The 20,061-nt window shown below is 35.8% G+C and overlaps 1 protein-coding gene and 1 long non-coding RNA gene across 14 annotated transcripts in view; one reads left to right on the forward strand and one right to left on the reverse strand.

Annotated features, from left to right (window-relative positions):
* The window catches only part of LOC140709666 (uncharacterized), a 64,914-nt gene extending 46,891 nt beyond the window's left edge, over positions 1 to 18,023 (forward strand). Inside the window, exon 4 of the long non-coding RNA XR_012090360.1 lies at positions 15,820 to 18,023. This is a non-coding gene — a long non-coding RNA (uncharacterized lncRNA). The remainder of the gene's footprint in view (positions 1 to 15,819) is intronic.
* PPP1R9A (protein phosphatase 1 regulatory subunit 9A) overlaps positions 1 to 20,061 on the reverse strand; it is a 395,072-nt gene that overhangs the window by 125,120 nt on the left and 249,891 nt on the right. For all 13 annotated transcript variants that reach the window (XM_073009120.1, XM_038004639.2, XM_038004633.2 and 10 more), the window contains exon 5: positions 10,824 to 10,928. In XM_073009120.1, the coding sequence (XP_072865221.1) occupies positions 10,824 to 10,928 (105 nt within the window). The remainder of the gene's footprint in view (positions 1 to 10,823; positions 10,929 to 20,061) is intronic.

Below are 20,061 nucleotides of genomic sequence, written 5' to 3' on the forward strand. Positions count from 1 at the left end.
AAATTTTTTTTTTTAATGATAACATTTACAAAATAATCTTCTAAAATTTTTACTAGGGTTATGTTTAATCTACAGACTAATTTAGGGGAAACTGAAATCTTAACAATATTGAATATTGTAATACATTGAACATGGTCTACTTCTTCCCCATTTAAGTTGTCTTTACATTCTGTCAGCAATATTTTGTTGTTTTAAGTGTGGAAGTCTGCAATATACTGTTAGATTTACCTTTAAGTATTTAATATTTTGGATGCTGTCATCAATGTAATTTTCAATCTGAATTTTCAATTATTCATGTTGATAGTATATAGACTCTGATTTCTGCACATCAACTTCATCTTCTGTAACATGACTGGACTGTGATCAGTTCAAGTAGCATCTTTTGTAGATACCCTAGGATTTTCTACATAGTCATCTTGTATAAATGACAATGTTGCCTGCGAATAAAGAGTTTTACTCCCTCCTTTTCATTCCTTGGGCTTTCCATTAGTTATTACTGTCTCAGTGAACTAGCTATGGCCTCTGGTACAATCTTGAATGGAAGTGGTGAGGGTAGAGATATTTGCATCGTTCTTAATACCAAGAGAAAAGCATTACGTCTTTCACCATTAAGTATGTTATTAGTTGTAGGTTTCACTAAGATCCTATTTATCCCATTGAGGAAGTTCTTTTCCATTTCAAGTTTCCTGAGAGTTTTTTAAAAAAATCTACATCTGTTAAGATGAAGAAACAACTTTTACCTGTATCTTATTCGTATGAAAACTTCCATGGGTTGATTTATAAACATTAAATCAACCGTACATTCGAACAATAAATGTCACCTGGCTATTGGATTTATAACCCAATTTGGATTTCTGTATCTACATTCATGAAGAATATTGGTTTGTGATAGTTTGTATTTTAACATCTTTAAAAAATTATACTATCATAGCAACATTGGCTTCATAAAAGTAGTTGAAAAGTACACCATCTTCCATGTTCTGAAAGAGTGTATGTTGAATTGGTATTATTTCTCCATCTAATGCTTGCTAAGATTCACCAGTGAAACAATTTTCTTTTTAAGAGGATCTTAAATCTAAACTCATCTTCATGTATATGCATAAACAATTTTTTTCTTGAGTGAGCTTTGGTAATTTTTCATGGCACTGTCTTCCAAAAAATTTAAACCATTTAGTCTATCTTGTATTCACTGGCATAAAGTTCTTCATAATATTGGTTAATCCTTAAAATATCTGTGGAATATGTAATTACACCTTCTCATTCTAACTTGTGTCTTTGTTCTTTTTATATCAAACAAGTCTGACTAAAGATTTACCAACTTTATTTATCTTTTCAAAACTGACTTTTAAAATTCATTTTGTCTAATATCAATATAACCACACTAGTGCTCTTTTGATAAATGCTAGCATGATCATTTTTTTTCTATCCTGTTACTTTTGACCTATTTGAGACTTACTTTCTAAAAATCTAATATGACAATCTCTGCCTTTAAATTGGTCATTAGACCATTTACATTTAAGATAATTCCTGATAAGTTTGGGTTTAAAGCTACTATTGTGCTGTTAGTTTTCTATACATCTCTTCACTTCTTGTTCCCCTATATTCTTTTTCTTTATTTTTTGCATTAAGTACTTTTATAATTATGTTTTATCCTTTTTGTATAACTCTTTACTGGTATAACGCTTTGCTGGGGTTTCTTCAGTGTTTGTTTATGTCTTATAGCATACCTCTTCAATTTATTTCAGTCTGTATCCAAGTAGTATAATACTACATCATGCATAGCCTTACAAAAGTATACTTCCATATTGTCATAAAAGCCAACATGCTATTGTTCTAAATTTTACTTCTCAATGTTATAAATCTCAAACAACACAGTCATGTCCTTTGTTTTAAAAAGTTAATAATCCTTTAAATAATTTTTTTAAAAATGAAGTAGCCTATATTTACCCATATAATTTCGATTTCTCCTCATTTCCTTGTGTAGGCCTAGAATTTCATTTTATATTATTTACATTATTAAAGATTTCCCTTAACATTTCTTATAATAACATCCTCCAGGTAATGAATTCTTTTAGCTTCTGTATAGAAGAAAGTCTTCATTTCATCTTCAATTTTGAAAGCTATTTTCTTGAGTATAAAATTCCAATTTTTCTTTCAAAACTTTTAAATTATTACTCACTTTCCATGGTGATGTATTATTTCTATTGCAAAGTCTACTCTATTCTTATCTTTGGTTCACAATATGTCTTTCTTCTCAGAAATTTGTACACAATATGTCTTTCTTCTCAGAAGGCTTTTATAATTTTCTTCTTTACTACTGATTTCAAGTACTTTGATTATGATGTCTCTTCATGTAGTTTTCATCATATTCCTTCTGTTTGGGATTTCCAGAATGTCTTGGATCTGTGATATTATAAATCTTAAAAATTTAATCAAATTTGAAAAATTTTCAGCCATTATCTCTTCAGTTATATTTTCTAGCACTTCTCTCATCCCAATCCTTTGAGATTCCAAAAGTGTATATTAGTAGCTTATAATTATGCCACAGCCTCTTGAAGTTCTGTTCATCCTTTCCTGTCTTTTATTTCTGTTTAAATTCTGATACTTTCTATTGTAGTATGTCTTAAAATTAACTAATTTTTCCTTCTACATATTTGAATCTGTTATCCCACCCAATGTACATTTCATAACACATATGTTTCATTCTAGAAGTTGGAGTGGGACCTTCTTTTTATCTTTTGTGTATCTACTTATCATACTCAGCCCTTTTGCTACCTTATTGTATTTCTGAAATCTAATTATAATAACTATTTTAATGCTTTCATCTACTGCTTTTATTTCTAACATTGCTGGATCTGTTTCAGTTAATTTCTCCACTGACTGTGGCTCTTATTTTCCTCACTCTTTGCATGCCCAGAAATTGTTGATCACATGCCAGATATAAAGATTTTTTTGTAATACAATAAGTATTCTTGAGTATTCCTCTGGGACAATTAAGATACTAAAAAACAAATCTTTTTGAGGCTTGCTTTTAAGGTTTTTGAATGTGGGATCAGAGCTACATTTAGTTTAAGGGTAACTTGTACTAATTTTTTAAGTTTTTTATTGATATAAACATTTGTACATATTTATGGGATAAAAGTGACATTTTCTTACATGCTATACTGTGTAATGAACAAATCAGGGTATTTGGAGTGTTCATTACGTCTACTATTTATCATTTCTATGTGCTGGGAACATTTCAAGTGCTCCGTTCTAGCTATTTTGTAATATACATAGGTTGTTATTAACTATGACCACCCTATTCTGCTACTGAACATTAAAACTTATTCCTTCTAGGGAACTGTATTTTCCCACATTTTAACTAACCTCTCTTCATCCGCCCACCCACACCCCCACGCTCTTCCCAGCCTCGGTAACTATCATTTTACTCTCTACCTCCACAAGATCAACATTTTTAGCTCCCATATAGGACTGAGAACATGTCATAGTTGTCTTTCTATGTCTGGCTTATTTCAGTTAACATAATGACCTCCAGTTCCCATCCATGTTGCTACAAATGACATGATTTCTCCCTTTTTTATGGCAAAATAGCATTTCACTGTGTATACATAACATTTTAAAAAATCCATTCATCCTTTGATGGACACTTAGGTAGGTCGATTCCATATCACCGCTATTGTGAATAGTGCTGCAATAAACACTGCGATGCTGCCATCTCTTTGATATACTGATTTCTTTTCTTTAAATAAATACTTAGTAGCAGGCCTCATGGATCACTTGGTAGTTCTATTTTTAGTTTTTTGAGAAAACTCCTTACTGTTTTCCCTAATGACTGTATTAACTTATATCCCCAGCAGTGGTATGTAAGAGTTTCTTTTTCTCCACATCCTTGTCAGCACCTGTTACCTTTTGTCTCTTTAATAACAGCCATTCTAATTGGGGTAAGTGGATATCTTATTACAGTTTTATTTTGCATTTCTCTGATGATTAGTGATGTTGAGCCTCTTCGCATATATCTGCCATTTCTAGGTCTTATTTTGAGAAATGTCTATTCATATCCTTTGGCCACTTTTTAATGAGATTATTATTATTATTATTTTACCGTTGCATTGTTTGAGTTCCTTTAATAGTCTAGATATTAGAATCTTATTAAATAGTTTATTAATATTTTTCCCATTCAACAGGCCATCTCTTCACTGTTGTTTCCTTTGCTGTGCAGAAGTCTTTTAGATTAATATAGTCCCGTTTATCTATTTTTTTTTTTATTGTCTGTGCTTCTGAGGTCTTAGCCATAAAGTATTTGCCTATACCAATGTCCTGAAGTGTTTCCTCTAAGCTTCCTTCTAGTTGTTTTGCTGATGTGGGGCTTACATTTCAGTCTTTAATCCATATTGAGTTGATTTTTATATATAGTGAGGGATAAGGGTCCAGTTTCATTCTCCTACAAATAGATAAGCAATTTTCCTAGCATGATTTATTGAAGAGGGTGCCCTTTCCCCAATGTATGTTCTTGGTGTCTTTGTCAAAAATCAGTTGGCCATAAAGGTGTGAATTTGTTTCTGGGTCCTCCATTCTGTTTTATTGGTCTATGTTTCTGTTTTTATACCAATATCTTGCTGTTCTGGTTACTACAGCCTTGTGATACATTTTGAAGTCAGGTAATGTGATGCCTCCAACTTTGTTCTTTTTGCACAGAATCACTTTGGTATTTGAGCCCTATTTGGTTTCTTACCAACAGATCCTATTAGGATCTTTTTTTTTTTTTTTCTATTTCTGTGAAAAATGACATCGATATTTAGACAGGGATTATACTGAATCAGCAGACTGCTCTGGGGAGTGTGGTCATTTTAACAATGTTAATTATTCTGATCCATGAGCATGGGTGCTTTGTTTTGTTTGTGTCCTCTTCAATTTCTTTCATCAGTGTTTGTAGTTTTCCTTGTGGAGGTCTTTCATCTCCTTGGTTACATTTATTCCTAGGTTTTTTTTTTTTTTGTTTTGTTTTTTTAACTATTGTAAATGTGGTTGCCTTCTTGTGTTTTTTCTCAGCTAGTTCATTATTTTTGTATAGAAACACCACTTATTTTTTGTATGCTAATTTTGTAACCTGTCACTGACTTTACTGAATTTGTTTTATCAGATCTAAGAGTTTTTTGGTGGAGTCTTCAAATTTTTCTAGATATAAGATCACATCATCTGAAAAGAGGGACTATTTGACATCCTCTTTTCTGATTCAGACACCTTTTATTTCTTTCTCTTGCCTGATTACTCTGGCTAGGACTTCCAGTACTATGTTGAATAGGAATAGTGAAAGTAGGCATTCTTGTCTTGTTCCAGCTCTTAGAGAAAAGGCTTTCAGCTTTTCCCCACTCAATACAATGTTAGCTGTGAGTTTGTCATATATAGCCTTTATTATGTTGAGGTATTGATATGGTTTGGCTGTGTCCCCACCCAAATCTCATCTTCAATTGTTACTCCCACAATTCCCACATGTCATGGGAGGAACCTGGTGGGAAGTTATTGAATTATGGGGACAGGTCTTTCCTGTGTTGTTCTTGTGATAGTGAATGGGTTTCACGAGATATGATGGTTTTAAAAATGGGAGTTTCCCTACACAAGCTCTCTCTCTCTGCCTGCTGTCATCCATGTAAGATGTGACTTGCTCCTCCTTGCCTTCCACCATGATTGTGAAGCCTCCCCAGCCACATGGAACTGTAAGTTGACTAGATCTCTTTCTTTTGTAAAATGCCCAGTCTCAGGTATGTCTTTAGCAGCAGCGTGAAAATGGACTAATACAGGTTTGTTCCTTCTATGTATGGTTTGTTGAGGGTTTTTGTCACGAAGGGATTCTGAATTTTATCAAATGCTTTTTCTGCATCGACTGAGATGATCATATGGTTTTTGTCCTTCATTCTGTTGATGTGATGTAGCACATTTTATTGATTTGCTTATGTCGAGCCATTCTTGTATCCCTAGGATAAATCCCACTTAATCATGGTGTATTATCTTTTTGATGTACTGTTGGACTTGGTTTGCTAGTATTTCACTGAGGATTTTTGCCTCTGTGTTCACTGGGAATATTGGCCTGCAGTTTTCTTTTTGGTTGTGTCCTTATCTCCTTTTGGTATCAGGGTAATGCTTGCCTCATAGAAAGAATCAGGGAAAAGGCCCTCTGCTTCAATTTTTTGGAATAGTTTGAGAAGAATTGGTATTAGTTCTTGTTTGAAAGTTTGCTAGAATTTGGCATTTAAGCCATCCGGTCCTGGACTTTGCTTTTTTGGGAGAATTTTTATTACTGATACAATCTTGTTACTTATTATTGATCTGTTCTAGTTTTCTATTTCTTCCTGATTCAATCTTGGTAGGCTACATATATGTATCCAGAAACTTATCCAGTTTGTCTAAGTTTTCTAGTTTGTTTAATTTGCTTTATTTTTAACAATTCTTCCTTTAGCTTATCTATCTTCTCATAAATTTTAGTTACATACAGCAAGAAGCAGCTAGTGACACTTTCAACAATGGCTTAAAATCTTATGAGTTAAATGTCCCAGTGAATATTCTACTTTCCCTATTACTAGAGGTAAGTTTTGTTAAATTTTCTGTCATTACAAAATGAAGATCATCTTTCTTCTTCAAATTTTCTTTGTTTTTTTGAAATGGAGCTTCATTCTTGTTGCTCAGGCTGGAGTGCAATGGCGTGATCTCGGCTCACTGCAACCTCTGACTCCCAGGTTCCAGTGATTCTCCTGCCTCAGCCTCCAAGTAGCTGGGATTATAGGCATGTGCTACCACGCCTGGCTAATTTTGTGTATTTTTAGTAGAGATGTGGTTTTACCATGTTGGCCAGGCTGGTCTCGAACTCCCGACCTCAGACGATCCACCTGCCTCGGCTTCCCAAAATGCTGGGATTCCAGGTGTGAGCCACTGCACCCAGCCCAATTTTCAATAACATTTATAGTTTTCTTCTTTAAGCCCTCACCAGCCTCCTCCTCACAGGCTATCAGTTTTCTCCCAGCAATCACTGTAAGATCTCTTTGGCTTTTACTAATACTCTCCTCATAGTCCTTCCAGCCTCACTAACAGTTCAGTCCCAAAGCTACTCCCACATTTTCAGTTTTTCTTAAACTGCAGCCCATGTTCAGGTACCAAAATATGTGTAAGTTGTAGATGCTGATACAAATTACTCCAAAACTTATAAACACTTATTATCTTCCATAGTTTCTGTGAGTCAAGAATTCAAGGGAGGCTTGTCTGTTCAATTGTGGCTTGATGATTCTCACAAAATTCAACCAGTTGTTAGCTGAAGCTGCAGGCATCTGAATGCTTCACTAAGGCTGGAAGATCTTCAAAGGTGCCTCCTCACATGGCTGGTTAAGTTAGCGCTGGCTGCTGGCAGGCTCAACGTCTTCCCTGTGTAGGCATCTTCAAAAGGGTAGTTGAAAGCATTCTTGATATGGCAGCTACATTTCCCTAAAATTGGTGATCCGACAGAGCAGGGTGAAAGCCACAGTGCCTTTTATAACTTAGCCTCAAAAGTCACAGATCATTACTTTTATATTCAAATTATCATACAGACTAGACAGGAATCAATACAGTAGAAAACCCAAAAGAGAGTCAATAACCAGGAGGAGAGGATCAGAAGAGGATCGTTAAATGAATGCTATGGAGAAAACATGGTAATTGGGATAGAGTGAATTGGAGTTTGGACAACATAAATATGAGAAAAGCTCATTCATTGAAGAACTGATATTTGAACTGAGACTTGATAAGGTGGAAGCAGTCAATTGCATGTCATGTGATACAGAGTTTTTTTGGGGGAGGAAGTAAAGCAGGGAAGAGGGGCAGAAGACAGGGAATGGCATAAATAAATGATAAAACTTGGAGTATATTAAATTTGATGTGCCTTTTAGAATGTCATATGAAGAAGTCAAGTAGGAAGCTGGATATACTATTCTTAAGCTCTGGGTAGAGAGAATGGAGTTAGAAATAAAAACAGAAAATTGAGAATAAAGCGTAGAACAGTTAAAATAGCCCATGCCTGAAAAAAAACATGGTAATCTGGAAGAGAAAATTTAAGAAACTCTTATAGCATACTATCAAAAATTCAAACAGATGGAGATCCTGAGAGAAAATAAGATTCTAGAGAATATGCCCAGAAAATCTAAGCCCCACTTAATACTGGTTTGAGAAGAGAGGCCAAAGACAATGCAAAAGAAATAAAGCAAATAACCAAAGCATAAGAGAAAATTTCCCAAACCCACGTCTTCAGACTGAATCCCAAGCAGAATTTCACAAAACCAAATAAACAGAGATCTAGTTACAGCCTGATAAAAATTACAAAAACCCAATTATAAGAGAAAAAAATCCAAAAGAGGGGGTAAAAAAGAAAATACTATAAAGGATTACAAATCATATGAACATGAAACTTTTCATTACCGATTGTAAATATTAATAGACAATGAAGGTAATTGGAAATTAAAGCAATCAGATTCCACCATACATCTATTTGAATAGTCAAAATCCAAAACACTGACAACAAATGCTGGCAAGGATGTGGAGCAATAGGAATTCTCACTCATTACTGATGGGAATACAAGATGGTACAGCCAGTTTGAAGATGGGTTGGTGGTTTCTTACAAAACTAAACATACGCTTACCACATGATACAGCAATTATGCTCCATGCTTGGTATTTACCCAGTAGAATAGAAAACTTATGTCCACACAAAAACCTGCACATCGGGCTGGGTGCAGTGGCTCACACCTGTGATCCCAGCACTTTGGGAGGCTGAGGCGGGCGGATTACCTGAGGTCAGGAGTTCAAGAGCAGCCTGGCCAATAGGGCAAAACTCCATCTCTACTAAAAACACAAAAATTAGCTGGGCGTGGTGGTGGATGCCTGTAATCCAGCTACTTGGGAAGCTGAGGCAGGAGAATTGCTTGAACCCAGGAGGCAGAGATTGTAGTGAGTGAAGATGGCACCAGTACACTCCAGCCTGGGTAACAGAGCAAGACTGTCTCAAAAAACAACAACAACAAAAAACAAAACAAACAAACAAAAAACCCCTGCACGTGGAAGTTTATACAGGTTGAGCATCCCACATCAAAATATCTGAAATCCAAAATGTTCAGAACACTCAAAACTTTTTGAGCACTGACACGACACTCAAAGGAAGTACTCACTGGAGCATTTCAGATTTTGAATTTTCACATTAGGGATGTTCAGCTATTAAGTATATATTGCAGATACTTTAATATGCCAAAAAAAAAAAAAAATCTGAAATCGGAAACATTTCTGATTCCAAGCATTTAACATAAGGGATACTCAATCTGTACTAGAGTTAAGCAGAACAAGGTCAATTTCTTTTTCCATGATAGCCCTTCATGTATTTGAAAACTATAATTATGTCCTTCCGTGAGGGTAATGGTGAAGAAAGCAGACTGAGGAAGCGAGAAATCAGACAGACCAGTTAAGAAGACATTTGAAGACTTCTGAAATCTGTACAAGGCAAAAAGAATAACACAAGATTATGCAGTCAACAGAGGGAAAAAAAGGGATGGCTATGGTTTCATGTAACTACAAATTCTTTTCCAACTGAGAAATGTTCTTATGAGTTGAATGTATATCTTACCTATTTCATTTTAAAATTTAGTTTAAAGTCGAATGGACAGCTTCAAAACCAAGTTCTATATTGACATGGGAAAGTGCTCTTAAGAACACACAGTGATCTTCAAAATAACAATCACATTTACTGAATGGGCCCACCCACACAACTCAGAGAGCACCACGCAGTTTTGCAATTATTTTACACACTTTTCTCAGGACTGTGGATATTCTAGAAACATCAACATAGCACCCACAGAAGTAGTTTAGGTAATATTCCTTAAGGCATCCCTTTAGCATTAAAAGATGATTTACAGTTGAAAAAGTCTAACGTCTAAAACTTAAATTCATGCTTCAGCAAAATAAGACATACTGCAATAATATCCTAATGTTACTGTCTATATAGCAATGTTAACTCGTTAATGTTTTCAGAGTATTTAGCAGTTTCATTTTGATAATGAGAACACCCAACCATTTTCATCATTACACACACTAAATAATGTTTCCTTAATGTTTCTTCCATAAGATGTATGGAAAAGTATATGATATAAACAATACTTAAGTAAGTAACCTATAAGCAAAAAAATACCTGATTTCAAACCTTGACTTCAACTAGCTCTAAACTGCTTTCTTACTTGTTTTCCAATATACAATATTCACAATCCCAAGGTTGAATATAAATTTCAAGGTCCAAAAAAAAAAAAAAAAAAAATGCACCCTAAGTGCATTAAGTTGGAAACGTTATAATTCATCAAACATTGGTCATGGCTGATTCCTTAAAATAATACATACATTTAAAAAATATACTTACCTTTATTCAACCTGATTATCTAAAAACCATACAACATTGACCATATGTATAATCATTTCAAGTATTGTATAACTGTGTTCCTTAAAAAGATTTGGGACCTAATTCATATTTATTGAGGTTATAACTAGAAATTATATCTTCCTGGAAAATATAGTATTTTAGAAAGACAGGAAGACAAGCACTTGCACTTGTCTTCATAGCTTTCTAAAATACTATGATTTGTAATTTTAAATTCCATTTTCATGAACTAATTATAATAATGGTGAAAACACTTAAAACTAAAAGCAAAGTTTTACTATTCAGATAAAATTGTCATTGTAATTACATTTATTTGCAGGTTAAAGTATAGAAAATTAAAATTGAACTAAAGTAACAACATGGTGTATATTAGAAGACACATATTTACCTGACATTGCCCTTGGTATTTCTGAGAACTGTTGCTGCAAAATTCTGTGTCACACCCACCAAGCTGATTCCATCCACTTCTACAATCTGGTCATTGACTTGTATTCTTTAGAAAGAGGAAAAAAATTACCCACAATTAATTTATGTAATAATCATCTCCAACAAATCAGTTGACAAAATATGTGATTTTTAAGATACTCTTTTTGATCCAAAATCTATATTTTACATACAGTCAGTCCTGCTTTCTGTTATCAGTGAGTTCCACATCTGTGGATTCAACAAATTGTGGATATAAAATATTTTGAAAAAATAAAAAAAGTAGTACAATAAAAAGTACAAATTTAAAAACTTAACTATACAGCATTTGCATTGTATTACATATAAGTAATCCAGAGACGATTTAAACTATTTGAAAGGATGTGCAGAGGTTATGTGTAAATACTATCTCTATACTATACTATAAGAGACTTGAGCATCCACAGATTTTGGTATCCACTGAGGTCTTACAAAGAATCACCTGTGAATTCCCAGGGATGACTACAGAAGCTCCAGATCTTAGTCAAACACTTAATGTTTTAAAAAGACTATTTCCATTAAAAACTGGGCAAAAAACATGAACAGACATTTCTCAAAAGTAAGACATACAAATGGCCAACAAACTTAAAAAAATGCTCCACTTCACTAATCATCAGAGAAATGCAAATCAAAACCGCAGTGAGTTACCATCTCACACTATTCAGAATGGCTATTACTAAAAAGTTAAAAAAAAAAAAACAACAGATGCTGGGGAGAATGTGGAGAAAAGGGAATGTTTATCCACTATTGGTAGGAATATAAATTAGTTCAGCCACTGTGGAAAGCAGTTTAAAGATTTCTCAAAGAACTTAAAACAGAACTACCATGTTATCCAGCAATCCCATTACTGGGTATATATTCAAAAGAAAACAAACCTTTCTACCAAAGCGATCCATGCATGTTCACTGCAGCACTGTTCACAACAGCAAAGACATGGAATCAACCTAGATGTCCACGAATGGTGGATGAGATAAAGAAACTGTGGTAGATATACACTATGGAATACTATGTAGCCATAAAAAAAGAATGAAATCACACCCTTTACAGCAACATGGATGAATTTGGAGGCCATTATCCTACGCAAACTAACACAGGAACAGAAAACCAAATACTGCACATTCTCACTTATAAGTGCAAGCTAAACATTGCGAACTCATGGACATAAAGACAGCAACAATGGAAACTGGGGACTACTAGAGGGGAAAGGAAGAGAGGGGAGCAAGGGCTGAAAAAATAAATATTGGGTACTATGCCTGGTACCTGGGTGACAGGATCATTCACACCCCAAACCTCAGCCTCACACAATACACCCAGGTAATAAATCTGCACATGTACCCTGTGAATCAAAATGTAAATCAAAAAATAAAAATAGAGACTGTTTTAAAGGATAGAAACAAGTAATACTAAATGGAGACATTCGGTTTACCAAACATCCATATTCCTATCACAAAAAGTGATAACTGCACATGACATATTTACACATTTACATCATTTTTGTCCTCAATATCTGTACATAAAACATAAGAGATCCAGCTGAAATATGCTTTGGGCCTAATACCTAGTCTCACAACACATCTATCTTCCCTAAGGAAAAACTTAACCAGGAATTACAGGGAATCCTTCCTATTCAAGGTGTACACTTCAAATATGTAATGCTCATTCATGTGCGTGTGTATACTTACATATACATACAAGTGTTTGTGTGTGTGTGTTCATACTTATGTTTATGAGCAGTGTATGTATTGATACTGTTTACTGTATAATACTTTTACATTTCTATATATATTTTGTATATATCACTTTTATTCTTCATAATGAAACACTTCAAACATGAGAAATGTAGTGAAATAGATAATAAACTTTCATGTACCCAATACCCACCTTTATTAAATCCTAGCATTGTGCTATATTTGAGTCATATTTTTTCTTTTTTTTGTTTTTGTTTTTGTTTTGAGACAGTGTCTCCCTCTGTCACCTAGACTGAAGTGCAGTGGTGTGATCTTGGCTCACTACAACCTCTGCCTCCTGGGTCCAAGAGTCTCCTGCCTCAGCCTCCTAAGGAGCTGGGATTACAGGCGTGCACCACCAAGCCCGGCTAATGTTTTTTCTATTTTTAGTAGAGATGGGGTTTCATCATGTTGGTCAGGCTGGTCTTGAACTCCTGACCTCGTGATCTTCCCGCCTTGGCCTCCCAAAATGCTGGGATTACAGGTGTGAGCCACCACGGCCGGCCCAAATCATATTTTTTCTAAAGAAACACATTACAGAAAAGACGAAGTCCATTTATTATTTGTCTCTAGTTTTATTCCTTCATTGCTTACACAGAGGTAATCACCATACTAATTAGATGACGGGTTGACGGGTACAGCAAACTACCATGGCATGTGTATATCTATGTAACAAACCTGTACATTCTGCACATGTACCCCAGAACTTAAAGTATAATAATAATAATAATAATAATAATAATAATAAAAGAATAAAGTGACTTTTCCATGTATTTTTTGAAACAGAATCTATATATATGCATGAATAGGCATAATTTATATACATTTGTTTATTTTCAAAAATTATGAAGTATACCTCTCTTTCTGCAACTTAGTTTGCTTCATTCAGCATTACATTTGAGATTTAACCATGCCTATAACTGTAATTCTACCGAATTTATTTTAACAACCATATAATATCATCTTTTATCAATATGCCAAAATGTATTTATTCATTATTTTGCAGCTGGACAATTCTGTTGTTTTCCATTTTAACTATAATACAATATTGCTGTAACAGTCAATTTCATACATGCGTCCTTATGCACATGAATGAGTTTCTCTAAGATATATATCCAGAAATAAAATTTCTGGGTCAAAGAAAAGAATATAAGCATTTTCAATTTTATTAGACATTAACAAATCTCCATGCCCTCAGGAATACTTGGTATGCTCAGATCCTTTAAGTACTGCCAATCGTATAGGTGTAAAAAGATAGCACAATGTGATTTTAATTGCATTTTCCTGATTACTAGTGTGGGTAAACATTTTTTCATATGTTTATAGGTCACCTCTCTACTTCCACAAATTGTCAAATCATTTCTTTTACCCATTTGTTACACTGTTATTGTTGGGTTGAGTAACTTTTCTTATTAATTTACATGAGATATCTTTATATATCTTGTATATTAATATTTCCTAAAACATATTGCAAATACTTTCACCCTATCTGTAGCTGGTCTTTTTGTATTTCTTTGAAACATGGTGGTTTAGAGGAAAGTAATTTTTTAAAGTATATCCACATTTGTAAATAAGTATTGTTTTCTGTTTTGTTTAAGAAGGACTTTTCTGCTCAAAGGTTATAAAAAGACTCTATATGTTCTTCCCTTTTTTGGGAGGTGGGGGATGCAGTCTCACTATGTTGCCTAGGTTGGTCTCAAACTGCTCGTCTCAAGTGATCCTCCTGCCTTGGCCTCCCAAAGTGGATCACAGCTATGAGCCACTGCTTTGGGCCTATGTTTTTTTCAAAATGCATTAACATTCTGATTTTCTATATTTAGGTAGTTATTCACCTGGAAATTTTCTAAAATTATAGTATGTGTTGGCAATCTAATTTTATTTTTTTCAAATATATAAACAACTGGCCAAACAACATTTACTAGAGTCCATTTCCCCCAGAGTTAAGTAGTGCTATATATGTCAAGCTTTCAAATGTGCATCATCATGTTTGTAGGTTCCCTATAGGTTCTACTTATCTCTTTGTTTATCCTTGCATCAATGCTACATTGTCTTAGCTAATAAAGCTTTATAACTAGTTTTTGCAATTCTCCTAAAATGGTTCATTTTCTTCAAATTTGTCTGAGTCATTCTCGATACTTTGCTCTTCCTAATTAGTTTTGGGCTTATTTACCAAGTAATATGAAAATATTTGTTATGGTTTTAATGAAATCAGACTGATTTTAAAGATTACCTTGGGGAGAACTGACAACTTTATCATATTGACTTTTCCCTTCAAAAAAAATTTGAGTGTTACCATAAGCACCCCTGGGTAATAGTGGCATAAATCACATTTTGATCCCAAATGTTAAGAAAAGTTTTTCAAAGCTTGGAAATAAGGTCAAAAGTAGGGCAACATATTCTTTCATTGTCATATGAAGGCACTGTTTAACAGATCCATATAAGGATAATTCAGGGAAATGGACTTATTTGATTCACTGTTTACTACTGACTAAAGGTTCTAGTTACAGCAGCAGCCACTCCAGATGGCCTGCCGCTGCCATCAGGCTGACTGCAGCAGGGAGGTGCCGCCGAGGCTACATGCTCCATGGAGCTCCAGGCAGCAGGGGACAAGCACAAGCCCTTCTCCTTCTGAGGTGGGGTGGGAGCTCCCTGGGTGCAGCTGCAGCTGCTCAAATTGCAGCTGCAGACCTGGGCCTCTGGCTCCATGGAAGAGGCAGGAGCCTCACCTTCCTGGGAAGGCTGCAGGTGCCCAAGCTGTGGCTGCAGAATGGAGTTTCCCTGCACTTTTGGGGGACCAGGAGCAGGCAGGAGACCTACTCCCCTAGGGTCACTGCAGCAGCCCATATTGTGGCTGCAGACCCAGGTATCCCTGCACTCTGTGGGGGAGGCAGTAGAGCTGAGAAGGCCCCCCTGCCCCGTAGGCTCAGAAGTACCTGCTCCTACTGCTTGGCTTCTCCCTGCTGTGGGCACCTGCTCCCATCTTGGAGCAAATCGGGACCAAGCCCATGTGCCATGAACAGCAGGGGGAGGCAGACAGATACCTGGGCAGAAGGGGGCAGATCTCTGAGAAAAGGCCTGAAGCCTGGGGACAGGACTGCCAGTCCTGCTGATTTGGAGGACAAACTCACGGTGGTTTTTCCTGGGTCCTCCCGTGGCTGCCTATGGACCAATCAGCATGCACTTTCCCTCTATTAGGCCTATAAAAGCCCCAGGCTCAGCCAGAGCACAGCAGATAATGGGATGACCAGCTGCAGAAAAGAGCTACCCTTTCTACTGACAGCAGGAGATGTCCCAATAACCAGCAGAAGAAAGAAGCTACCCATTCTAGGGCCTATTTTCTGCTGAGAGCTTCAGAAACCTGCAGAGACACTGAGACTACCAGCTCGATAGCAGAGTGCAGCAATCCACACCAGGGCTGCCTCTCTGCTGAGAGCTAAGAAGACAATGGGATGACCTGCCTGCTAGGAGGAGCTTCCCTCTCCAGGGTCTCCTTTCTGCTAGGAGCTGAACACTCATCAGGACACCCTGGCTGTGGAAAGGAGCTACCATCTGCAGGTCTCCTGTGTGTTGTTCTATTGCTCAATAAAGCTCCCCTTCATCTTGCTCATCCTCCACTTGGCTCTGTACCTCATTCTTCCTGGTTGCAGGACAAGAACTTGGGACCTACCGAATGGCAGAGCTAAAAGCTATAACACAGGGCGGAAACATGCCCCTTGCTTGCCACATTGAGGTCAAAGAGAAGGAGAGAAGAGCTGTGCCTTCTCAGGCAGCCCAGACCTGAGAGCTCCCTGAGCCAGGGTTGTGACTCCCTCTTTGGGATCCTGTGGTACCTAGTATCTACAAGCTTCCAGGTGCCACTGCATTTCCCGGTGCCAGCTGGGGATGCTGCCTGCAGTGCACCTCGTCCGGCCACAGCCTCATAGATAGCCAGTGCCTGTGCCAGCACCTCTAACTGCCCACCCCATTGCAGCAGCTGGCATGTGTGATTGCACAGTGGCTGAACCCCATGCTCCCTCACACACCCCTTGCCACTCCATGCCTGACTTGCCCTTGGCAGGTATGGGATCCAGGCCAGTAGCGTAAGCCGAGCACAGCCTGTCAGGCTGAGTGGGCAGAACAAGCCCAGCGGGCCTATGCAAGACTTGGGCAAAGACATCACCAGACAGAAAAGCCATACCCCAAAAATCTTGTGACACTAGGCACAGTGAAGTTCTTTATTAATTTGTAGATTTTTATCTTGGAAAATTCTAATATTTTCAACTATTAAAAAAGATAATCCCAAAAATAATGGTTTATTGTCATGTAAAATATTAACTAGATTGTATGTATCTTAGCTATATTATTCTAACATAAAATTCATTAATTTGTCTTTAAGAAACTAGTTCCTAAAATGCACTTTGAACCATATTTATAATCTCACTAGTCCTCTACTTAATTAGGCAGTGGAGTAAAATATTTGTTATGTTTTCTTTTTATGTTTGCGAAAGTCACCATTTAAATTCTTTGAATATTATTATACTTTTGGAAGATCCACTGAGACACTAAAGTGGGTTCATAAAGACAACCAAACTGTGATAGCACAGAAATGTACTTCAGGAGCTGTTTAGGAGGGACTTCTTTTCTTTCTCCTCAAAGTGATTCTCAAAAAGCAATAGAGTACTGGTGCAGTGGCTCATGCCTACAATCAAGCACTTTGGGAGGCCAGAATTGTTTGAGCCCAGGAGTTCAAGACCAGTACAGGAAATAGTGAGACCTTGTCTCTACAAAAAATACAAAAATTAGCCAGGTGTGCTGGCATGTGCTGTGCTTTTTGTCCAGCTACTTGGGAGGCTGAGGTGGAGGGATTGCTTGAAACTGGGAGGTCAAGACTGAAGTAAGCCATGATCCTGCCACTATACATCCATATGGGGGAAAAAGCAAGACTCTGTTTCAAAAAAAAAAAAAAAAAAAAAAAAAGGCAATAGAACTTTACCTTTGCTGTGATGCTAGTCCACTACAAGTTGGCTTTTTTCTTTAAATTTTGAATTCTAGTTCTTCACCATTTTGGTTCTGGATATAGTTTCCACTAGAAGATGATAATGATGATAATGATAATCCCCATGCATAGCATTAATAATTGGGAATGTAATTTTATAATCTGAACTTTAGAGACCTCTGTTACGATTAAAGGGATTTCTTGTCCCTCATATGAGACATGAAAAGGAATGAGAGTTGCCATTTTTTAAATTCTTTGTTTCACTATTTGTACATCCAAATAATTTCATAAAACACTTTATAACTACTAGAAGGGAAAATAATCTTTTAAAATCTTAAACAGTGAACTTTGGTGTTTCCTTGATTACCTAACCTGTTGCTGAGACTGTATAATTAAAGCTACAAATTTCATTGTGTTGCTATAACTCAGAAGTCATTCTCTCTCATTATGTATGAAGTATTTTCCTAAGAAGAGTATTAATAAATAAAATTTAGAAGTCTCTGAATTTTAAGGAGCTAAGATATAATTGGTTTACACAGTATAAGAAGTTCATGAATCTACAGTAATATCTAAAGAAAACTTCAAATGTACTAGTAATTTAGGGGAAAAATTCTTCTTACAGGATCTGCTAGCAGATTACAAAGATTTTAATTTATGAATCTAAATTCATGCAATAAAAGTGAATCTTTGTAGACTATGTGTTAAGCCACAAAACAAGTCTCAACAAATTTTTAAAAAATGAAATCACATCAACTATCTTCTCAGACCACAATGGAATATAACTAAAAACCAGTAACAAGAGAAACTTTAAAAAAATATACAAATACAAGAAAATTGAAAAATATGCTCCTGAATGAACACTGGATGAACGATGAAATTAAGAAGCAAATACAAAAATTTTTTGAAACAAATGAAAATGGAAACACAACTTACCAAAACCTATGGTAAACAGCAAATGCAGTGCTAAGAGGAAAGTTGATATCCATAAACTACTACATAAAAAAAAGATACAAAGAAAAAAAAAACCACAACTAAAAATAAGTAGGAGGAAACATAATAAAAAGTAGAATTAAACAAAATGGACACTAAAAAAGACAACAAAGAAAAGGATAAGATCAAAATAAACACAATCAGAAATAGAAAACAGACATTACAACTAATACCACAGAAACACAAAAGTTCATCAAAGACTATAAGCAACTAAATCCTAATGAACTAGAAAGTTGGAGGAAATGGATAAATTTCTGGATACACATATATAGCTTACTGAGAGTGAATCAGGAAGAAACAAAAAACTGGAACAGATCAATAGTAAGTAATGAGATTGATTCAGTAATAAAGTCTCCCAACAAAGAAACGTCCAGGACCGGATGGCTTCAATGCCAAATTCTACCAAACTTTCAAGCAAGAACTAAGACCAATTCTCCTCATTCGATGCATGTAAGAAAATATCACATGTACCCCATAAATAGGTACCAATATAAGGTATCAATTAAAAATTGTTTAAAAATTTAGTTAAAAACTGATTCTTTGGACAAATCAGACTGATTTAAAAATTTTGTCTGAAATTCATAGCTATGTTTTCTCCATAATTTTGTATGGATGTTGAGTTTCTGTTTTCAGAAAAGACTAGTTAACCTGAACTTCTTAAAATTCTGGTAATAGTGTATTGATCAGATAAGCTAATGATATCCATATCTAATGTTTAAAATGATAAAAAAGGAAAACTGACTGAACTGAATCATGATTCTAACAATGTTTTGTATCCATACCTACGTGTTTTAGAGTGTCCACTTAAATGTGATTTCTAAGATTCTTACATACTTATCTTCAAGATCTTGAATAACAAGCTTAGCGCTTACAATATACAACTCTACTTCTTACCTTAAAATGTTACAGTGTTACCATGATTTTACATCATGTTAATGAATGTGCTCACTCTTGTCACTTGATGAAGACATAAATATAATGTATGTGAGATGGGCCCGCAGTGGCTCATGCATGTAATCCCGGCATTTTGGGAGGCTGAGGTGAGTGGATCATTTGAGGTCAGGTGTTCAAGACCAGCCTGGCTAAGATGGTGAAACCATACCTCTGCTAAAAATACAAAAATTAGCCGGATGTGGTGGCAGGTGCTTGTAGTCTCAGCTCCTTGGGAGGCTGAGGCAGGAGAAACATTTGAACCTAGGAGGTGGAGGCTGCAGTGAGCTGAGATAGCACCACTACACTCCAGCCTGGAGGACGGAGCGAGACTCTGTCTCTGTCTCAAAGAAAAAAGAAAACAAAAAGGGGGTGTGGCTGTAGAGAATGATATTTCCTAGTCACCCAAATTGCTTGTGCATGATAGGCAATTATCAAGTTCCTATCTACCAGAGAAGCTTAAATAGAAGTTAATTAACAATGGTAATATGGGTAACTGAGTCTATTTTAGCAGGGACAGTTTTAAGAAAAAGTATAACTAT

This window comes from Chlorocebus sabaeus, chromosome 21 (assembly GCF_047675955.1).
Source record: "Chlorocebus sabaeus isolate Y175 chromosome 21, mChlSab1.0.hap1, whole genome shotgun sequence".
NCBI lineage: Eukaryota > Metazoa > Chordata > Mammalia > Primates > Cercopithecidae > Chlorocebus > Chlorocebus sabaeus.